This window comes from Tenrec ecaudatus, chromosome 12 (genome assembly GCF_050624435.1).
Source record: "Tenrec ecaudatus isolate mTenEca1 chromosome 12, mTenEca1.hap1, whole genome shotgun sequence".
Taxonomy (NCBI): domain Eukaryota; kingdom Metazoa; phylum Chordata; class Mammalia; order Afrosoricida; family Tenrecidae; genus Tenrec; species Tenrec ecaudatus.
The window spans coordinates 129,413,425-129,432,677 of record NC_134541.1 but is presented as its reverse complement, the minus strand read 5'-3'; the positions used below and the strand labels follow the sequence as shown (position 1 = coordinate 129,432,677).

Genomic DNA, 19,253 nt, shown 5'->3' with positions numbered 1-19,253 from the left:
GTCTGTTTCCGTCGCCCCTTCTTGGGGAAATGCTTTCCCTTTGATCTTAAGTGGCGGGTTAACATGGTGATGAGCATCGCTTCTTTGGTCTTCCTTTTCACGATCCAATCTCTCTTTGTACATCGGGGGATTCTGAAGGTGGGTCAGATGCACCCTGGTCATCAAAGCAAAGACAGCTTTGCTTTCTAGAACTTTAAGGGGGCCTTTTGTAGTAGGCTTGCCCGATGAAATAGGTTGGTTTGATTTTTTTTTAATACCTGATTACTTCAACATTGATTATTGATCCAAGTAGAATGAGATCATTGGCAACTGATTCACTTGCTCATGCGACTGGCCAGGCCCCCAGTGCAAGGCAATCAGAAGTAGGTGATCCTTAGGGAGAGACGTAGGAACTTTGGAGCGCCCAGGAGCGGAGTACCTGCCCATGGCATGTGACCCAAACCACTGTATTTTCAGTCACCCCATACGCGTGGGAGAGATGAGCAGTAAGCTCAATGGAAGGCCTACGCAGAGCAGATGCCTTTGAATGATGGCGTTGGGGAAGACCATGGAAAATACCTTGGACTACCCAAAAAGCAAGTCTCTCTTGGAGGTACAGCCAGAATGCTCCTTAGATGTGAGGATGGAGAAACTGCATCTCATGTGCTTTGAACATGCTAGCAGGAGAGACCCGTCCTTAGAAAAGGACATCGTGCTGGGAGTGGCTGGAGTTGCCACCGTGGCTCAGACCTCGTGATGGTGGTGAGGGTGGTACGGACCAGGCAGTGCCTCACTCTGCCGTCCATTGGGTTGCTATGGGTTAGAACCCGACCATGGTCCTGAATGTCAACACCATTTGGTAGAGTTTGATGGATTGGATTCGTTTCCATGACAATGGATTCCTTAGCATGGTGCCACGCCCTGAGACCCATCTCTAGCCTAAGGTAAGTGCGCCCTGGACACCACAGGGTGCTATTTCCTTGCCTTAATCATTATTGTGTCTTGCATCCTCCAGCTCAAAGGAGCCCTGGTGGCATAGTGGGTTAGGTCAGCAGATCAAAACCACCAGCCGCTCCGAGGGAGAAAGCTGAGGTTTTCTGCTCCCTTCGAAATTCACAGGGGTAGTGCTCCTCCGTCCTATAGGGCAGCTAAGAGCCAGAATTGACTCGATGGCTGTGAGTTTGTTGTCCAGCTGGGAAAGATCCTCAAATGAAATGGAAAGAAAGTGTTTTCTCCCCTCCTGTGGTGGGCTGGTGCCACCCAGAATATACTGAACACCAGCATCCAAAGATCTTTCTCTTTCTCTCTCTCTCCCCCCCCTCTCTCCCCCCTTTCCATCCCCCCACTCTCTCTCTCCCCACCCCCCCTCTCTCTCCGTAAATCATGTTGCTGTGGTACAAAGCCCTTCCCCACTTTCCAGGTCTTTGTGGAAATGCAAAACAGCTGCGTGGGGCTGTTGGGAGCTACACCTGCCCCTGCACGGGAAGGAGACCCTGCATCCCCAGCCCACACCTGCCTGGGCACGCACCACGGGGACCACATACCGCCCCAGTGATAGGGCTATGAGATGCTAGACCAGTGGTTCTCAACCTGTGGGTCGAGACCCCTTTGGGGGTCAAATGACCCTTTAACAGGGGTCGCCTAAGACCATCGGAAAATACATAAATACTTCACAATGTATAATGACGTATTGTTTTGTGATGAATCACTATGCTTTCATTATGTTTAACGATGTTCAATTTGTAACGATGAAAGTACATCCTGCCTATCAGATAGTTGCATGACGATTCATAGCAATAGCAAAATGACAGTGATGAAGTAGCAACAAAAATGATTTTATGGTTGGAGGGGTCACCACAACATGAGGGACTGTATTAAAGGGTGGTGGCGTGAGGAAGGTTGAGAATCACTGCTCTAGACCATGGGTCTTCCTGCTCCAGCCGGACAGTCTCAAACACCTAGAGGAACGTACACAGCAAATGCACACCTGGGATGCCCCTCCTGTCCTACTTGCCCCGGATGTCCCTGCCAGGTAGCCGTAGGGCATGAAGGACCCTCCCAGCAGGAGCTGGCCCTCCTGCTGTTCCCCAGCAAGTAGACGAGGGCAGGGGCTTCATCCAGACCTGAGAGAGGAGAGGCGGGGGCCCCACCCAGAGACCTGCAGCTGCAGGGTCAGCAAGCAGGGGTTGAAGCAAAGCAGGAGGAAGGAGACCCTCCACCCCCAGCCCGATCACTCCCCAGGGGCAGCACCGCTGGCTCCCCGAGTGGACGCATGGGCATCGTGGAAACCCCCGTGACGGGCACGAGGCTTCTTCTCCTCCAGTTTCCCAGAATACACGAATGAATGAGCTACAGCCCCAGCCCTGAAGGAGTTCTCGGTCCATAGGGAAAACCGAGACACAAGACATGGTCCCCACCAGGTGCTCAGCACTAAAGCCAGGTGTGTCTCCACTCACTGCCATCGAGTCGATGCCAACTCATAGCGACTCTATAGGACAGGGTAGACCTGCCACTGTGGGCTTCCCAGACTGTAGCTAACTCCTGAGCGGAATAGGAAGCCCTGTCTTTCTCCCGAGGAGTGGCTGGGGGTTTTAATCTTCAGAACCTGGGGATCCTGGCCCAACGTATAACCACCATGCCAGGGGGCACACCCCCACCAGCACTGAGAGCTCATGTGCTGGGCTCTGCGTGACCCACACGGGCCGCCCTGGGGTACAATTCTGATCTTTGTGCAACAAGCTGCGTGACCTTGTACATGTGACCGAACCTCTCTGCAGCTCACCGTCCTCCCTAGCAGAGGGAGGACAGTCCGCCTGGGTGTCTGTGTCTCTCACCCAGCGGGTGTCTAATAAACAGTGGTGTCTCCATCCCACTGGCCAGAGTTCCCCGTGTTTCTGGCTCTTTCTGAACATCTCAAGAAAGCTCTCTGTCTAGGGCAGCCGCTGCTGTCCTCTAAGGATGTTTGGGGCACTCAGCTCTTCGGGGCTTGTGCTTCCACAGGGAGAGAGCACCCCTGCCAGGGTGGCCCCTGTCCAAGGAGGAACCCAACTTACTCCTCAGGGGAAAGTCTGGGCCGAAGTTCTCGAGAATGCTCATTTTCTCTGTGGCCCCTGACAGAACGAGGGGTGGAGGTTGGTTGTCCTGCCTGTCCCTCAGCCTCACAGCAGAGCCTGGAGAGCGGCCACTTCTCTATCGGACCAGTGGGTGATCCAGCCCCCATGGGGTTCATTGCCTTGGCATCTGGTGGGTCCTGGGGCAAGGCTCAGGACACCAGAGAGGGTCTCTCAGAGCCAGGGGTGAGGAATAAAGAGGCTTGGCTGCCCTGGTGGACTCTGGGAAATCTCGCCTGCCAGGTAGCTGTTAAACCCAAACTCACTAGCATTAAGTCAATGCCGATTCATCGTGCAGCACAGGAACAAGGGCCCCTGTGAGTTTCTGACACGGTAATTCTTTCCAGGAGTAGAAAGCCTTATCCTTTTCCCATGGAGCCACTGGTGGTTTCAAACTGCTGACCTTGCAGTTAGCAGCCCAGCTCTCAACCACCACCCCACCAGGCTCCTGCTTCTTCTACCTGTCCCAGGCACTTAATCCAAGAGGCTGAGGCAGGTCTGTTTGGCCAGGTGGCCAGTGTCAGGTCAGGTGGGACCGTGGGGAGGTGGGAGGTGGTGTCTGGAGGTGGTGTTTGGTTCCACCCCTCCTGTGCTGGGGCTTCGTGATCCACTTCCTCCTCAGTAGATAGTGGGTCCCTCTGGGCGCTTCTACAGAGAGTCAGTGAGCACTGGGCCTGGAGCCGAGCAGGAGCAGTAAACATTGGCCATTGTGGGCCAGGGTCTAAACAGTTGAAGATGTAGGAGCACGTGAGCATGGGCTTCCTGGGAGACTTCTGACAAACGTGCTTTGCCGTGCTGGACCTCAGCTTTTCCACCTGTGAAATGGGGCAATCAGCTTAGCGGCTGGCTCAGGTTTGGCTCTGGCCTATATCCTCTTTCGGATGAGGGCAGATGAAGGTTGGCCTTCCATGGGGATGGCAGACCAGGAAAGGTTAGGGATAGGGAGCCTGTGTCTCTACCTTGGGAGGCTCCCCAGTGTGGCACGGGGAGCCCCAAGGCCTGTCATTGAGTTGATGCCGAGCTTGGGTGAGAGCCCAGGCCCAGAAATTGCTGACAGACAAGGGGAAAGAACTCACCTACCAGCCCACCGCCACCCTGCCACCAGCACGATTCCTGCCTTGGTGAGGCAGTGGTTACTCATTGGGCTGGGATCCTCAAGGCGTCCAGTTCAAAACCACCAGCCGCACCAAGGGAGAAAGACGGGGCTTTCTACTCCTATAACTAGTTACAGACTCGGAAACTCAGAGGGGCAGCTGTACCCTGTTCTACAGGGTCACTGAGAGCCGGCATCAACTCCGGGGTAAGGACCAACAGCCCTTTTAATTCCTCGACTGTCTAGCTTTGAAGCAAAATGCAAACATGATGTTGTCTTATGTTTCCACATCACGCGAAAGGCCAGGTCACTTTTCAAGGCTCAGGGTAAAAACGATCCATCCCCCGCACACCCTCTAGCGTCCAAACTCTGCAAAGTGGCCCCACTCTGCCCTTTGAGGTCGACCTTGCATCAGAGTTGCCTGGGTGGCAGTGGGTTCCGGTTTCGGTGGTCAGGCTTGCCCCCTGGCTGCTTTTTCGCTTTGACCTTGACGCCTCATGCTAAGTGCTTTCTCTTTCTCTTCCGGATTCTCCGTGGAGGCGCTGGTTCTTTGTTTAACCTCTGCCCATCTTCTCCCCCAACAGAACCGTATCACACGTTCAGTTAGAACCACAGACAGCGAACAGAGTATGATAACAAAGCAGATAGTACTCACAGCGGGAGCAGGTAGCCGGCCAAGCAGCTTTGGCTTCCTGGAGACTTGGTATTTTTCTGGACATTCAGAGTTCTGTATCTGATCTGTATAGCTTTCTAGACAGAGTCAGAGCTGCGTCTGCCCCCCGCCCTCCCCCCAGCACCGATGTCACCGCAGGAATCGCCTAGGTAGGAGCTAGAATCCTGCCTTGCAACTTACTCCTCAAAGTCTGGGCCGAAGTTGCTGAGAATGCTTGTCTTCTCTAGGATTGCGGACATAGCAAGGGGTGGAGTTTAAGGGTCTGTCCTGTCCGTGAGCCTCAAAGCTGGGCCTGGGTAGCAGCCTCTCTATGCCTTCTTTACATGCCCTTCAGCCTTCAGGGGCTGGCTCCTGGTCAGAGCCCACGGTGGACTCAGTGTGTGTCTTGGATTTCCAGAACAGAGAAGCCCTGCTCAGGGCCTTAGGAAGATAACCTCATTCTGGAATGTGTGTGTTGGGGGTGGGGGAGTGAGCAGATCTTGAATTCTAGGTGCAGAACAATCACCAACAGCAGTGGTGGCAGAAGGCAAAAGGCTGAGGGACCTGGCAACGGACTTTTCTGCCGGTGGGGCCAGAGCCAGGAGTGAGGCTGAGGACAAAGGCCCAGATATGGGGCAGGAGCAGAGTCCTGGAGTCAGAGGCTCTTAGAGTACAAACCCCTTTTACAGATGGGGAAACTGAGGTTCACAGAGAGAATGGCAGACTAGACCTAGGTCTCTAGTTGCCCCTTCACCATGCAGTCCCTTCACCTGCCCCCCACCCCCCTACTTCCCCCGACAATATCTTGCCTACTGATACACACTTCTGATATTCAGATGCTGGTAGATAAGCCTGACCCTGGTCTCTGTCTCTGTGACCTGTTGTTATTAGGTGCCATGGAGGCGGTCCCGGCCCCTAGTGACCCCATGTCACTGCCTGGCCCTCACAACTGTTCTTATGTCTGAGCCCATTGTTGCAGCCACTGTGTCCATCCATCTTGTCCAGGGCCTTCCTCCTTTTTGCTGCCCCGCTAGGGGCTGGTCTCTCCTGACAACACATGCCCAAACCGTGACAGAGTCTCCCCAGCCTGGCCTCTGAGGAGCACGCCGGCCTTACTTCTTCCAAGACAGATTGGTTTGTCCCTCTGGCGGTCCAGGGCGCTTTTTAGTGTTCTTCGCCAGAACCATGATTCAAATGCAACTGTTCTTTTGGGGATCTTCCTTATCCAGTGCCCAACTTTCCCATGCCTATGAGGTGATTGAAAAATACATCACCATGGGCGATTGATTGGCTTGGGTGCCCTTGGCTTTCGAATACTTAAAGCGGTCTTTTGCATCAGACTGACCCCATGGACAGCAATCTCTTGATTCCATGAGCATTGATTGTGGATCCAAGCAAGACCAAATCCTCGACAACGCCAGCCTTTTCTCCGGGGATCAGAAATGGGACCTGTTGGTCCAGGGGTGAGTGAGGGTCCTTGTTTCCTTACATCGAGTTGTGCTCCCGCTGAAGGCTGAAATCCTTGATGTGCTTCAGCCCCTCCTCCCTGTCCCAGCAAGCAGGGCGGTCATCTGCATTTTGCAGGTGCTTAACAATCCCTCCTCCAGTCCTCGTAGAGCATTCGTCTTCGTCAATTGCAGTTTCTCTAATTATTTGCTCACCCTGCGTCCTAGAGCCCCAGAAAAGCCTGTGCGGGATGCAAAGGATGCTGGAAACAAGCAGGAATACTGGGAAGCACTGAGCGTTGTCATCCACAGGCCCCCACCCTACGGGGGAAGCAGAGGCACAAGTGGGTGGGGCTTGGGCGCGGTGGGGCGGGGCTGAGTGCAGTGGGTGGGGCTTGGGCACAGTGGGGGTGGAGCCTCAGACCGTGGCCAAACCGGCCTAGACAGCACAGTGTTCTCTGTTTCCACCGCGCTGATGCATAATGAAATCAAGTTAAACAAACATTGTTTAATTGCCTGTGGATGACAGGGTGTCTGGGGAGCTATAACACCCACTCCAGTCAGGGCGTTTGCCCAGGCAGGTGGCACGGGGAGCGCAAGTTGGCTGACTCGCCTCTGCCCACTCTCTGTGGTTGGGGAGCTGGACACCCTGTGGCCGCTGACAGCCAAGCCGGTGCCGGGTGCCAGAGCACACTGAGGCCGGGCCAACACACGCTCCAGAAATAAGTTCTGTCGTGGCCAGGGCGCCCCCTCCCTTCCGATGGATGATGCCCCCTGCGGAGCGTCCAACTTGCTGCCTGGGATCCTGGAAACACTGTGTTCCCCGCCTGGGAGCCTCAGGAATGTGCGGCTTCCCGGTTGTTTTCTGAGACTGCAGCTCCACTTTACAGCTCCCCGGCAGCCTTCCACGCCTCCACCTCCCCGAGGCCCCAGAGGGCGGGGCGGGGTGGCATGGGGGAGTGGGCTGGTTGAGGGACTGATCCGAAGCTTGAGGGCCAGAGTGGCTGTGACCAAGGTCATCCGGGTCAGCTCTGCTCCCGACTCCGCTTGCTCTTCATTCCCACAGCACACTGCTGCCCAGAGTTACAGGGTGTCTAGACAGCCCCAGAGGGCAGGTCTTCCTCAGCATCAGCCCAGGGCCACCAAGGGCCTCCTGAACATGCCTCCCGTGCATTAGGAGATGCATAGGAAGGTGGTGGGTGAGGGGTAAACAGAGTGTAGGGCAGATGAGTGTGCAATTGTTTGGGTGGATGGTGAGGGGGAGGTGGCAATATGGACCAATGGATGGGTGATTGGCTGGGCGGATGGCTGCATGAGGGAGGGGATGGGTGGGCAGGTGGAGGTCAGGATGGGTGCCTGAGTCCAGTGAGTAAGGAATAGGTTGTGTGGGTAGGCGATGGTAAAGAGGCAGTTGATGGGATTGGGCGGGTGGATACCTGGATGAATGGATGGTGGGTGGGCAGATGAGGGGAAGTCGAGAGGGAGGGGCAGGGAGTAAGGAGAAGGTCAGGTGGTAGATGCGCCAGTGGATGGGTGATTGGGTGGGTAGATAGCTGAGTGAGCAGGTGGGTAGGTGGGTGGGTTGTAGGGTAGGTGACTAAAGTATAGGTTGAGGTACAATGGACAGATGGGTTGGTGTTTAGTGACTGGGTGAGTAGCTGGGTAGGTGGGTGGGTGCATGAAGACTAAAGTGAATGGGTGAGTGGGTAATTGGGTAGAGAATAGGGCGTTTGGGTGTGTGAAGGATATAGTTGCGTGTTACTGAGTCGATTCTGACTCTAAGCTACCCAACCGAACATACTAGAATCGCCCCACCGGGTTTTCTGGGTGGAATTTTCACGGAAGTGGGTCACCAACTCTTTTTCTCACGGAGCAACTGGTAGGTGCAAGCTGCCAAGGGCAACCCAGTGTGCAAGAGGGCTCCTTGTGTGGGCATTAGGGTACGTAAACAAAGGGGACCCTGTTGTTTCCGTCTTTCAAAGGTTTTCTTTTCAAGGCTCAGGAATCCTGGGGCGTCTGCTGATATTTGAGGGCAATGCTAATGAGGTACCCAGATCTGCCCATATCATGGGGCCTTCTTGTTTAGGGGTGTCACCCTTTGAGGGCAATGCTAATGAGGTACCCAGATCTGCCCATATCATGGGGCCTTCTTGTTTAGAGGTGTCACCCGCGGCCTCATGGGAACTCAGCCATTCCTTGGAGGCCTCCCCAAATCTCCATGTGTGAGCCTGTCCCCTTGGGCTAGTCCCTTCCGCCCTGGGGGAACACACCTCTGTCCCATCAGGGGCTATTCCAGCCTTCGGGAAAGCCTGCCCTCTCGGGTCTCTCAGCCTGCCTCTGGTTGACTAAACTGTGACTTCTTACCTGGCTGCGTTCCATCTTTCAAAATGTTATTGGCCTGGCTCCTCTGGGGTCACCCCGCCTCTTCTTGCTGCCTGGTGATTTTCCACCTCTCAAGGCGCCTTCCTGGAGGAGCCAGCGTGAACATGGGAGTGTGACTCGCCCAGGCCTCATCCCCAGCCATCCTGCCCAATAAAGCCCTTCCCTATCCCTGAGTCAGGGGGAATGTGTACGTTCTTCTAAGGTGTTTGAATGTCCTAGTGTTTATACCTCGGTCTTTAATCTGCTTTATGTGTTGGGGTTACGGACAAGGTTTTATGGAAGAGGAGAGAGAGAGAGCGCTGTACCTAAAATATGCTTGTAAACCACTGACTTGGCCCAGTCAAGGGAGGGAGGGAAGGAGAGGGGGGTGGGCAGGCGCCGTTGTGTAAGCCGGATCTGGCCGGGGGATCAGGAGGCAGGATGGGTTCGCTACCCCTTCGCCCAGTGGCTGGGTATCCTGGGGGGTGGGCTGGGTGTGTGGGTGCAAACCCTGGACCACCTATTCCCCTCACTCTGTCTCTCCACCTTTCTCGTGGAGAACTTGCTATTTTTGAACAGAAAAATTGCCCAAGTAATCTGTGTTCAGGCTTAAAGTAAGGGACAATGATGGAGGAATCATGGGGGAAAGTGGAGGCCAGCAGCAGTGTGGGGTTCCGTGGCCCAGCCTGAGGAGCGCAGGAGCACGCAGGGCCAGCCCCATTCCAGGGCCCTCTCCCCCCATGGTCTGCTCCAGCGCGCCCTGGCAGGGGGTGGGCTGGCCGTTGAGCTATCCAGAGGGCCTCATGCGCGGTCTGTGCGTCTGTTTGCGCAGAATGGTGTTCTCTGGGGTCAGGCTTTGAACCCAGCAAGCAGGGAGGAGCGAGAGCGACTTTGAACCATCTCTTTCCTCATTAAAGAGCTCGGCTCTCCAGGAGACAGATATAAATTATGGCACAGGAAGATGCACCCCCGGAGGCTTCTAGCATCTTGCTCTTCAGCAGCCTTCCTGCCGCAGCCCGTTGGCGGCACCACCCCACCCACCCCCACCCCCACCTTGCCCACTCGCTGGACATTCAGCTTCAGGAGAGAGGGTTTTTTTGGTTTGGTTTTGTTTCATGCAAAACTGGCCTTGACGTTCACCCACCCACATAAGCCTTGCAACAGTACCCCAACCCACCCCCACACCAGGACACCACCAGGCACCTCACTCCAGGCCCTCTGTGTGAGGCCCGCCCACTTCTGCAGCCCCGCCCACTCCCCCTTGTGCCCTGGCTCTGCCCAGGCTGGGCCGCTTATAACTCCTGCCCGTTCTCCATCCTCTGGCCACAGGACTTGTGCTTCCCTCCACCTGAACTTGATCTCTCCCTTTCCATTCCCCTCAATGTCCATTGTGGACCCCCGGGTGGTTCTGCACCCACCCAGGCTGCCTCTGGGGCACCCAGATTGTCTCGAAGCATTCCGCAGCCCCGAGTCTTCTTTCCCAGGTCAGAGTTCTCACTCAAAGGGCGTGGCTGGGCGACAATCGTTCATTCATTCACTTATTTCAGTGCCAACATCGGAGGCACTGTGTGTCCTGGTCACCAAAACCCCTCCCCCTGGAGCAGCGGTTCTCAACCTGTGGGTCGCAACCCCTTTGGGGGTTGAACGACCCTGTCACGGGGTCGCCTGATTCATAACAGTAGCAAAATGACAGTGATGAAGTAGCAGCAAAAATGATTTTTTAAAACATTTTATTAGGGGCTCATACAACTCTTATCATAATCCATATATACACATACATCAATTGTATAAACCACATCCATACATTCTTTGCCCTAATCATTTTCGAAGCATTTGCTCTCCACTTAAGCCCTTTGCATCATGTCCTCTTTTTTTTTTTTTTTTTATGGCTAGGGTTCACCACAACATGAGGAACTGTACGGAAGGGTTGTGGCATTCATAAGGTTGAGAACCGCTGTCCTGGAGTCTGCCTGCCATCCTGGGACTGGCTCATTGCCAGACAGAGCAGCCACTCGGACAGATCCACGTGTCACGGACACTCAAGAGAGGAGCTTGGAGGTCAGGGAGGCTGCATGGAGAAGGGGACCCCAGGAAAGATGCTGAAGGCAGGATAGGAGTCTTCTAGAAAGAACAAGCAGAGATGGCTGTGCCCTGCCCCGAGCAGAGTTCTGCCCTCACCCCCCACCCCTCTTTCAGAATGCATGAACTGCACCCGGCTCAGCGACATGAGTGAGCGGCTGACCACCCTGGAGGCCAAGGTGAGATGGGCATGGGGAGAGGGTGCGGGGGGACAGGGGGAGCAGGCCTGAGCAGCCTCGCCTCAGGAGGGAGGTTGGTACTGCTGGGGCCTCAGCTTGACTCCAGGCAGCTTTGGCTGGAGCCAGCCACCTGCACGGGGTGGGGGGGGGGCATAAGTGAGGTGTGAAGGGTCTGGACCACCCCCACCCCACCCCCAGTCTGGTCTGGATGCAGGGCAGGCAGGTGGCTAAGAAATGGACTCCTGCTGGGAAAGAGGGAGGGGCCCTTACACATTAGGCTGCTAACTACAAGGTCAGCCGTTCGAAACCACCCACTTCTCCTCAGGAGAAAGAGGAGGCTTTCTACTCCCACGGATATTGAGTCTCACACACCCATGGGGGCAGTTGGACCCTGTCCCGTGGGGTGGCTAGGAGTCAGAATCTACTGGATGGCAGGGGCTTTGGTTTTGCGTTTGGTGGAAAGAGGAGCAAGAAGCTGCACCCCCACCACCCTGACTGCTGCCCCAGCAGGGCACAGACCTATGCCTGACTGAGTACCCTGAAGCCCAGGTCACCCTGGGACCTCTTCCCCTGTCAGCCAGCTGGCTCGGGCCTGCGCACAGTAACACTGTGACCCCGTGGAGCAGTGGCCATCCCGTCTGTTCAGTGAAGAATAGCGTCCCCACAGCACCCCGAGACAAGGCCTGGGTGCAGGGGATTGGATGGATTTGAAGTAAACCCAGGCTGCACGGGGAGAGCACACAGGGAAGAGGAGGGATGACCAGGGACAGGCCATCCCCGTGGGCTGCTGGCCTGCAGTCCCATGGTAGTCCTCTGGGGGCAGTGTCAAGCAGAGCTCAGAATGGCCTTCCGGAGGGAGCTTATTTGCTGTAATTTCTGAAATGTGTCTGTCTGGTGGCCAGACAACGTCCACAGCAGAGAGTCCAGGTGCCTGCTGTGAGAAGCCAGTGTTGTCACCGGGTGGGTGGTGGGGATGTGCGTGGGGCCTAGAAGCATCTGCCCAAGGTCACTAAGGGGTGGGGGTGGGGGGGAGGCAGAGCCCCGCCACCTTCAGGGGAAGCAGCAGCTGAGTGGTTGCCTGCAGGGCTGGGCAGAGGCAGGGGGCCTGAGATGGTCTTGTCCCAGGCTCGGTGGGGCCTCTTGGGGTATCAGGAACTTCGGAGTCACCTGGCTTTCAGGGCAGAGCCAGACCCTGGGAAGTTGCCTCCGTCTGAGCCCAAGACAGAAGGGTGACAGGCTGGAGCACGTGAGTCAAGGTGGAGTAAGCTCCCTGGTATCGGAGGGGTGCCAGTCTGGCCAGCTGGCAGAGTGGCTACAGGGAGGATAGAAGCACTGAGGTGGGGGCCCTGACAGCAGGAACCCCTTAGAATGGGCCTCATCATCTCACTGTACCCCAGCTCAGAAGAGCCAGAGGGCCCATGCACATGGTACAAACTCATGTGCATACATGTTGTGGACCAGTGGTTCTCAAACTGTGGGTTGCGACATCTTTGGGGGTCGAATGGCCCTTTCACAGGGGTCACCTGATTCATTGCAGCGGCAACATGACAGTGGTGAAGTAGCCCCGAAAATAATTTTATGGTTGGGGTGTCACCACCACATGAGGCACTGGATGAAAGGGGTGGCAGCATTAGGAAGGTTGAGAACCACTGATGTAGACACTGCTCCCCACATATGCATGCGTGTGTACATGAACACAGAAAGCACACGTGCACACACATGCACACACAAAGCCCTTGCCAACTCTTCACTACTGGCCAGATCAGGAGGTCGCCTGCACCACAGAGGACTATGGCCAGGGGTCAGACATACTCGGGACTCGCCCACAAATGGAGGGGCTTGGGTTGACTCCCCCACTCCCCAGCTCCTGCTTCCTCACCCGCAGAATGGGTCACTGTGCTTGCCTTGTGGGGCTGCTGGGCACCTAGGGGGCCAGGGGGGTCACTTGGTAAATCAAGTGCTGGACAGGTGTCATGGACCATGTCATGTCCCCACATTCCCCGAGTAGAGGGTGTCTGCTTGGAAAAGCTCCCAGGCATCAACAGCTGCCCCCAGACTCCTAGTCTGTCTGGGTGTCCCAGCAACCCCAGTATGGGGGCTCAGGCAGCTGTCCTCCTGGGGGAGGGACAGAAGGCTTCAGGAAGCAAATGTGCCCCAGGAAAGAGCAGGGCTAGGGCAGCCTGGGGAAGGGACTCAGCAGAGGGGAGGGCACAGTGAGGGGAGGGGACAGGGCCCAGCCAGAGGGTAGGGCACAACTGAGGTGCCCCATGGGAGAGTGGCCTGGCCAGCCCAGCTGCTCAGGCTGCTCTGAGGCCGCTGAGCCAGTGGCAGGCACCCCAGCAAACACGGATGGACTTGGCTCAGGTCCGAGTGGGAGAAAGCAGACCCCAGACCGGGAGTCAGCGATCAGGCGGCTGGAAGAGGTGGCAGCCCTGAGGCCTGGGAGCAGGTCCTGTTCCTTTGGGGAGAGGAGGCTGCCTCCATGAAGTCACGGGTCATCACTATCCCAGTGGTGAGCCTGACCACGCCCCGCCTGCCTCAGTGTCCCTCTTCCAAGATGCCCCACCCCTCGGAGCCCTCACCCCCACTCCCTTCTGCTCCAGTTTCTCAGCCCCTCCACCCTGTCCCACTCCGGGCCCTGCCCTGCCCCCTGCCCTGGAAAACCTCCAACACTCTCTTAACTGTCCTCCACTCCACCAGTGGCCAGCCCCCTCCCCAGGCTCTCTGGGGTGACACTGCCAGTGTGAAACCTGCTGTCCCACCGTGGAACCTTGACCGTGGAGTGACCTCTGTCACCATCATGACCCCTCGGGGCCTGGAGGAAACTTCCTGTAGCCCCAGTGCTGGTTATTGCAGCTGCCTCTGGGGCGTCCCAGAAGGGAGCTAGGCCTGGGGGGCGAGGGGAGCAGGGTTCTGTGGGAGCGGGCAGTGGGCTAGCTCATAAGGGCATTCATGTTCGCTCAGCACTAGGTGGCCACAGCATTGATTAGGTGCCTTAGTGAACTGACTGCCGTCTTCAGCATTGGTGCTCCGTGGTCAAGGTAGCACTGGTGGCGTAGTGGTTATGTGTTGGCCTGTGAACCTCAAGGTCAGCAGTTCAAACCCACCAGCAGCTCCGAGGGAGAGCCATGAGGCTTTCTACTCCCATCAAGAATGACGGTCTTAGAAACTCACCCTGTCCCGCAGGGCCGCAGTGCAAGGGCCGTGTGTTTGGAAGCTGTAAGGCAGGCTTCTAGGCCTTTTGGCAATGATCAAGTGTAGGATCTGCGCTTATCGAAGAAGCCCAGGGGGCCACAGTTGGAAACCACCAGCTGATCCAGGTCAGAAAGAGGGACTCCCTACCCCCATAAGCACTTAAGAAAACTCAAAGGGGGCAGTTCTGACCTGCCTGCTAGGGTCCCTATAAGTTCACATCAACTCGATGGCAGGGAGTTGTTGAAGGCAGACTGGGAAAGAACAGGATTGCAATTGTGATTCCTCTTTGGGGCTGAGCCCACCACACAATAGGGGTGCCAGATAAAAGGAAGGGGGGTGGCTAGCAGGGCACCTGCTTCCCTTCCTCGCCACCCCCTCAGCTGCCCGATTCTCTGATTTCACGGTCCATGTGAGTAGGAGGACCATCCCATGCCAGGGTTGGGGCAATCTCAGAGCTTGGCTGGCCTTGGCAGGGGGTGGGGGTGGGCGTGGGGTGTCCTGGTTACTCCTCAGACTGCAGTGACATCACTGGACCACTGCCCTGGAAGGCTGAGGTCTGGTGTTCTTGGGCCGAGGCCCCACGCCCACTGTTGCCCACCCTGGTGAGCTCATGGCCAGCCTGGAAAGGGCTCAGCTTCTCTAGGAGGTTGGCCATGGTCAGCCCACAGAGGCTGGACTCCAGCCAGGGCTGGGAGGTCACACTTGACCATGGCTAGGGCACCCCTGCCTGGTTAGTGGGTGATGGCAGGAGGTGCCCCAGAGAGAACTGGCCCAGGCCGTCTGTTTGGTTGTGGGTCCCCTTTGGGGAGCAGAGGGCTGGACAAAGGCCCAGGGGCACCTCCCTGAATGCTTGCTTGCCGCCCCGCCTGCCCTGTGGCTTCATGCCCCTGCCTTCCTGCCACCCCTCCCTGCTTTTCTGTTTTCTCTGTGCAATTCTGCCAATTACACTAACCACCTCACCCTCAAACTGCTCCCAGAAGCCGGGCCAGAAATGACATGGGAGACCCGTGTCAGCCACCCCGCCCTCCTCCCCCAGGTACCAAGTCCTGAGGCTCATTCTCCCTCCCCACCTCCTCACACCCAGCACCCTGGGCAGCAAGCCCTTGCTGAGCCACAGCCAGTCCGCCTCCCTGAGGCTGCTGGGACAGGCCGGTCCTCAGTGGTTGGGGCAGGAATCGCACCCCCTCCAGGGCAGCCCCAGGGACTCCAGTTTTACTGCCAGCTGCTGCCCGACCTGAGGCAAGTCACCTCCTACTCTGCCTCCTGTCAGCTCAGGGGAGGACACTGCTGAGCATCGAGGCCAGGCCCCAGGCCTGCTCGCCAGTGGCCTTGACAGGTTACCTAGGGGTTCTGTGTTTCTATTTCTCATCGGTGCCGTGGTCTTGAGGAAGCTTGGTAGGGAGGAACCCAATCCCCACCCAGAGCAGGGAGGCTACTATCGGCCAGCTTGGAGCTCTGAGAGCAGCCAAGTGTGCACCGGCCCCCGACCTGCTAGATGACCATCCCCAGGCCCAGGGACACTAGTGATGAGGAGCTGAGGGAACCACTGCCCACTCCCAAAGGACCCCCGCCAGCCAGGCCCGGCTCCCTTCTGGGACCCCCTAGGGGCAACTGCAATGCCAATGCGGGGGCTACAAGCTTCCCCCGAGCCCGAGGGTCATTGTACTGCCAGGAAACTGAGGCTCACAGAGGTCACCCCACTAGCCCACGCTCCCACAGAGGGAGAGCCCAGATTCAGACTGGTCAGTGTGATCTCTGGAGCCCGAGTGACACTGTGGTTACTCATTGGGCTGCTCACGGTAAGGTCGGCAGTTCAAAACCACCGGACACTGTGCGGGAGAAAGACGGGGGTTTCTACTCCCTTAAAGAGGTACAGTCTTGGAAACTCACAGGGGCAGTTCTACCCTGTCCTCGAGGGTCCCGGGCGTTGGCATCACTCAGGGAAGGGAATTTGGTTGAGGGAGTGTGTCCAAGGCCTGAGACCTACCCAGGTTGAGGTCCTCAGCCTGTGCGGGGTCCTGGGCCTGGAAGGAAGGGTCTGCTAGAGTGTTGGGAAGCAGCTGGAGTGGATCCTAAGTCCCCTGGGCCCCTGTAGATCCAGTGGTTGGTTCAGAGAGCCTGGGGAGGGGGCTGGCCACTGGTGGAGTGGAGGACAGTTAAGAGAGTGTTGGAGGTTTTCCAGGGCAGGGGGCAGGGCAGGGCCTGGAGTGGGACAGGGTGGAGGGGCTGAGCAGCTGGAGCAGAGGGGCGGGGGTGGGTGAGTGAGGGCTCTGAGGGGTGGGGCATCTTGGAAGAGGGACACTGACGCAGGCGGGGCGTGGGCAGGCTCAGGGAACACTGGGATAATGACCGTGGCAAAGTGGAGGCGGCTGCAGGGGCGAAGGCGGCAGATGGAGGCTGATTCAGGGCCTGGGATCAGAGACTACTGAGGGCAGGCCCTTCGCTCAGAATGGGGGTGGGGTGGGGTGGGGTGGTGCAGGGCTTTGGACATGCATGCGTGCCCATGAAACTGGCAGCCAGTGGTCTGGGCCCCGTCACAGTGCCTCTGCCCAACCCCAGTCTGCCTCAGCCCCAGACCTCTACCTGTGCCACGGAGCGAGCACAGAGGAATAGTTGCCCTTCCCACTGGGCAGATCAGGGCACTAGGATGGAGTCTCTGTCTAGTCTTCCCAGGGTGCCCAGCACCCTCTACCCTGGCGGGGCTAGCCAGTTCTGGGCGCTCAGCCTGGGACCAGACCCTGGTGCACAGCGCACCCTACTGGCCTCTGTGGGGAGAGCATGGACTGGGGCCTGTGAAGGCTGGCTTGGAGCTGACCATGGTGGTCGGTGGTCTGGGTCCCAGCAGGCTTTGGCCCCTGCCCTCCTCAAGGGGAGAGAAGAGGGCTTCCTTTCAGGCTGGTCCGGGGAGACCACAGCCCCTCTTGGTTTTCCTGAAGCTTCTGTTAAGAGCCATGCATAATGACGGACCCATTTGTGCCCATCCGCCATCTCCCACCCATCCATCCCCCCATCTTCCCTCCCCCCATCTATCCATCCACCCCAGCCTCCCCCATTCACCCATCTATCCATTTACCAACTTATCCATATATCCACTCATCTAACTACCCACTCATCCAGCCATCTCACCATCCATCCTCCTACCCACCCACATATCCATCCACCCATCTATCCAGCCACCCATCCATCTTTCTCCATCTCCATCTCCCCATTTATCCATCCACCTATCTGCGCGCGCGCACACACACGCACACACACACATCCATCCATCTACACGTGCTCCCTGAGCACAGAATGTGTACAACATGCAGGGCAGTGTAGGGACCAGCATCAGCATGCACAGCCTCTTCCAGTGACAGCGGGGGGGGGGGGGGCGGTGTGTGACTGCACCCGTCGGTCAGTGACAGGAGCTGCCGAGGAAAAGGTGCTGCAGGAAGCTCAGCAGGGTCTGGCAGGGCCTGGAGGGCTTTCCTGAAATGGGAAGAAGCAGGGGACGGGCGGGAACATTCCAGCAAAGGGAGCTGTGTCCCACTGAAGAGCATGACTGGGCACACCCAGGGTCGGGCAGCTGCAGGCCTCACGAGGGCCATGTCATTGCACATGTGTGGCCTTCTCTATCCATGCGGCCCTCTTGGTCTATGCGATCCCTGAACCCGTGTCACCCTGGCGTGGTCTGCCCAAGGCTGACCCTCTGCTCTCGCCCTGGTCCAGGTTCTCCTGCTGGAGGCCACAGAGCTGCCCTCAGGCCCAGACAATGACCTGCCGGCCCCCCAGAGCACCCGGCCCCCATGGAACGAGGACTTCCTCCCTGACGCCATCCCTCTGGCCCACCCGGGACCCCGAAGGAAAAGGCCCACGGGCCCAGCTGGTGAGAGACGCCTGCCGAGGAGGGCTCGGGTGGTTGCAGTAGACCTGGGGCGCGTGGCCCTGAGGACCACACAGCACTCTGGGGTGGGGAGTGTGGTGGTTCAGCACACGTGGCTTAAAAGAAATCATTTTACTAGGGGCTCAAACAGCTCTTATCACAATCCACACATCCATGTGTCACGCACATTTGTACATACGTTGCCAACATCCTTCTCAATTTTTTTAGCAGATATTTATTTATTTTTATTTGTTGTTGTTTTAGCATTTTATTGGGGCTCATAAAACTCCTATCACAGTCCATCCATCCACCCATTGTATCAAGCACATTTGTACATTTGTTGCCATCATCATTCCCAAAACATTTGCTTTCTGCTTGAGCCCTTGGTATTTCCCCCTCCTTCCACGCTCCCCCCTCCCTCATGAACCCTTGATAATTTATAAATTATTATTTTGTCATATCTTACACTGTCCGATGTCTCCTTCCACCCACTTTTCTGTTGTCCTGTTTTTTTCTTTTTAAAATCATTTTTGGGGGGCTCTTACAACTCTTATCACAATCCCTACATCCATCGATACATCCATCCATCAAGTACATTTGTACATATGTTGCCATCATCCTTTTCATTTTTTTTTTAATGGGCAGATATTTACAGCGTGGGGACGGCACACACAAATCAGGATGGTCCGATTTCATTTACAAAACCTGAGGATCTGGCCAACCAGGCTGGCGGCCCACAGGGAACCAATTGGCCGCAGCTAAGTCTCAGGACCCTAGCAGACCTGGCCCAAGTGCTGCAGGTCTGCCTCAGTCCCGGCCAGCCTCGACTGGCTGAGAGTCCAGCTACGTCCTCACTGCCCTCCCTGCCCTGCAGTATCTGCACCTGGACCCCCAGCCACCCCCATCAATGAGAAGCTCAAGTCCACAGCCCTCTCCACCTCCTGGTGACTCTCCACTGAGCTGTGATTGCCGGTGGACCACCTCTGTCTCCTGAAATCAGAAATAAGAGCCTTCTCTCTCTGTTCCTCTTGCTCGTTGGTCTGCCCTCTTCCCTCTGGGCTTGCAGGATAGTAATACAATTGTAGTGAATGTTCTTGTCAATACTTTCTTTGCTTTTTTGGTGTTTATGTTACTCTTTACTAGGATGTTTCCGTTGTTCTCTTTTTGGTTTCGTTGAGATTTTAACTCTTTCATTGGCATGTGTGCGTTTTTGGTTGTTTTCTTCCAAATTTAAGGCAGGTTGTTGTCTTTCTCGATTGACTTGATATCGTCTCTGTTTGATTCTTTGTTGCCTGCTC

At 56.6% G+C, this 19,253-nt stretch overlaps 1 protein-coding gene across 2 annotated transcripts in view; it reads left to right on the top strand.

Annotated features, from left to right (window-relative positions):
- Window positions 1-19,253, top strand: part of COL26A1 (collagen type XXVI alpha 1 chain) — a 175,085-nt gene that overhangs the window by 141,882 nt on the left and 13,950 nt on the right. For both annotated transcript variants that reach the window (XM_075528516.1, XM_075528515.1), the window contains exons 4-5: window positions 10,837-10,898; window positions 17,802-17,958. In XM_075528516.1, coding sequence (XP_075384631.1) covers window positions 10,837-10,898; window positions 17,802-17,958 — 219 coding nt within the window. The remainder of the gene's footprint in view (window positions 1-10,836; window positions 10,899-17,801; window positions 17,959-19,253) is intronic.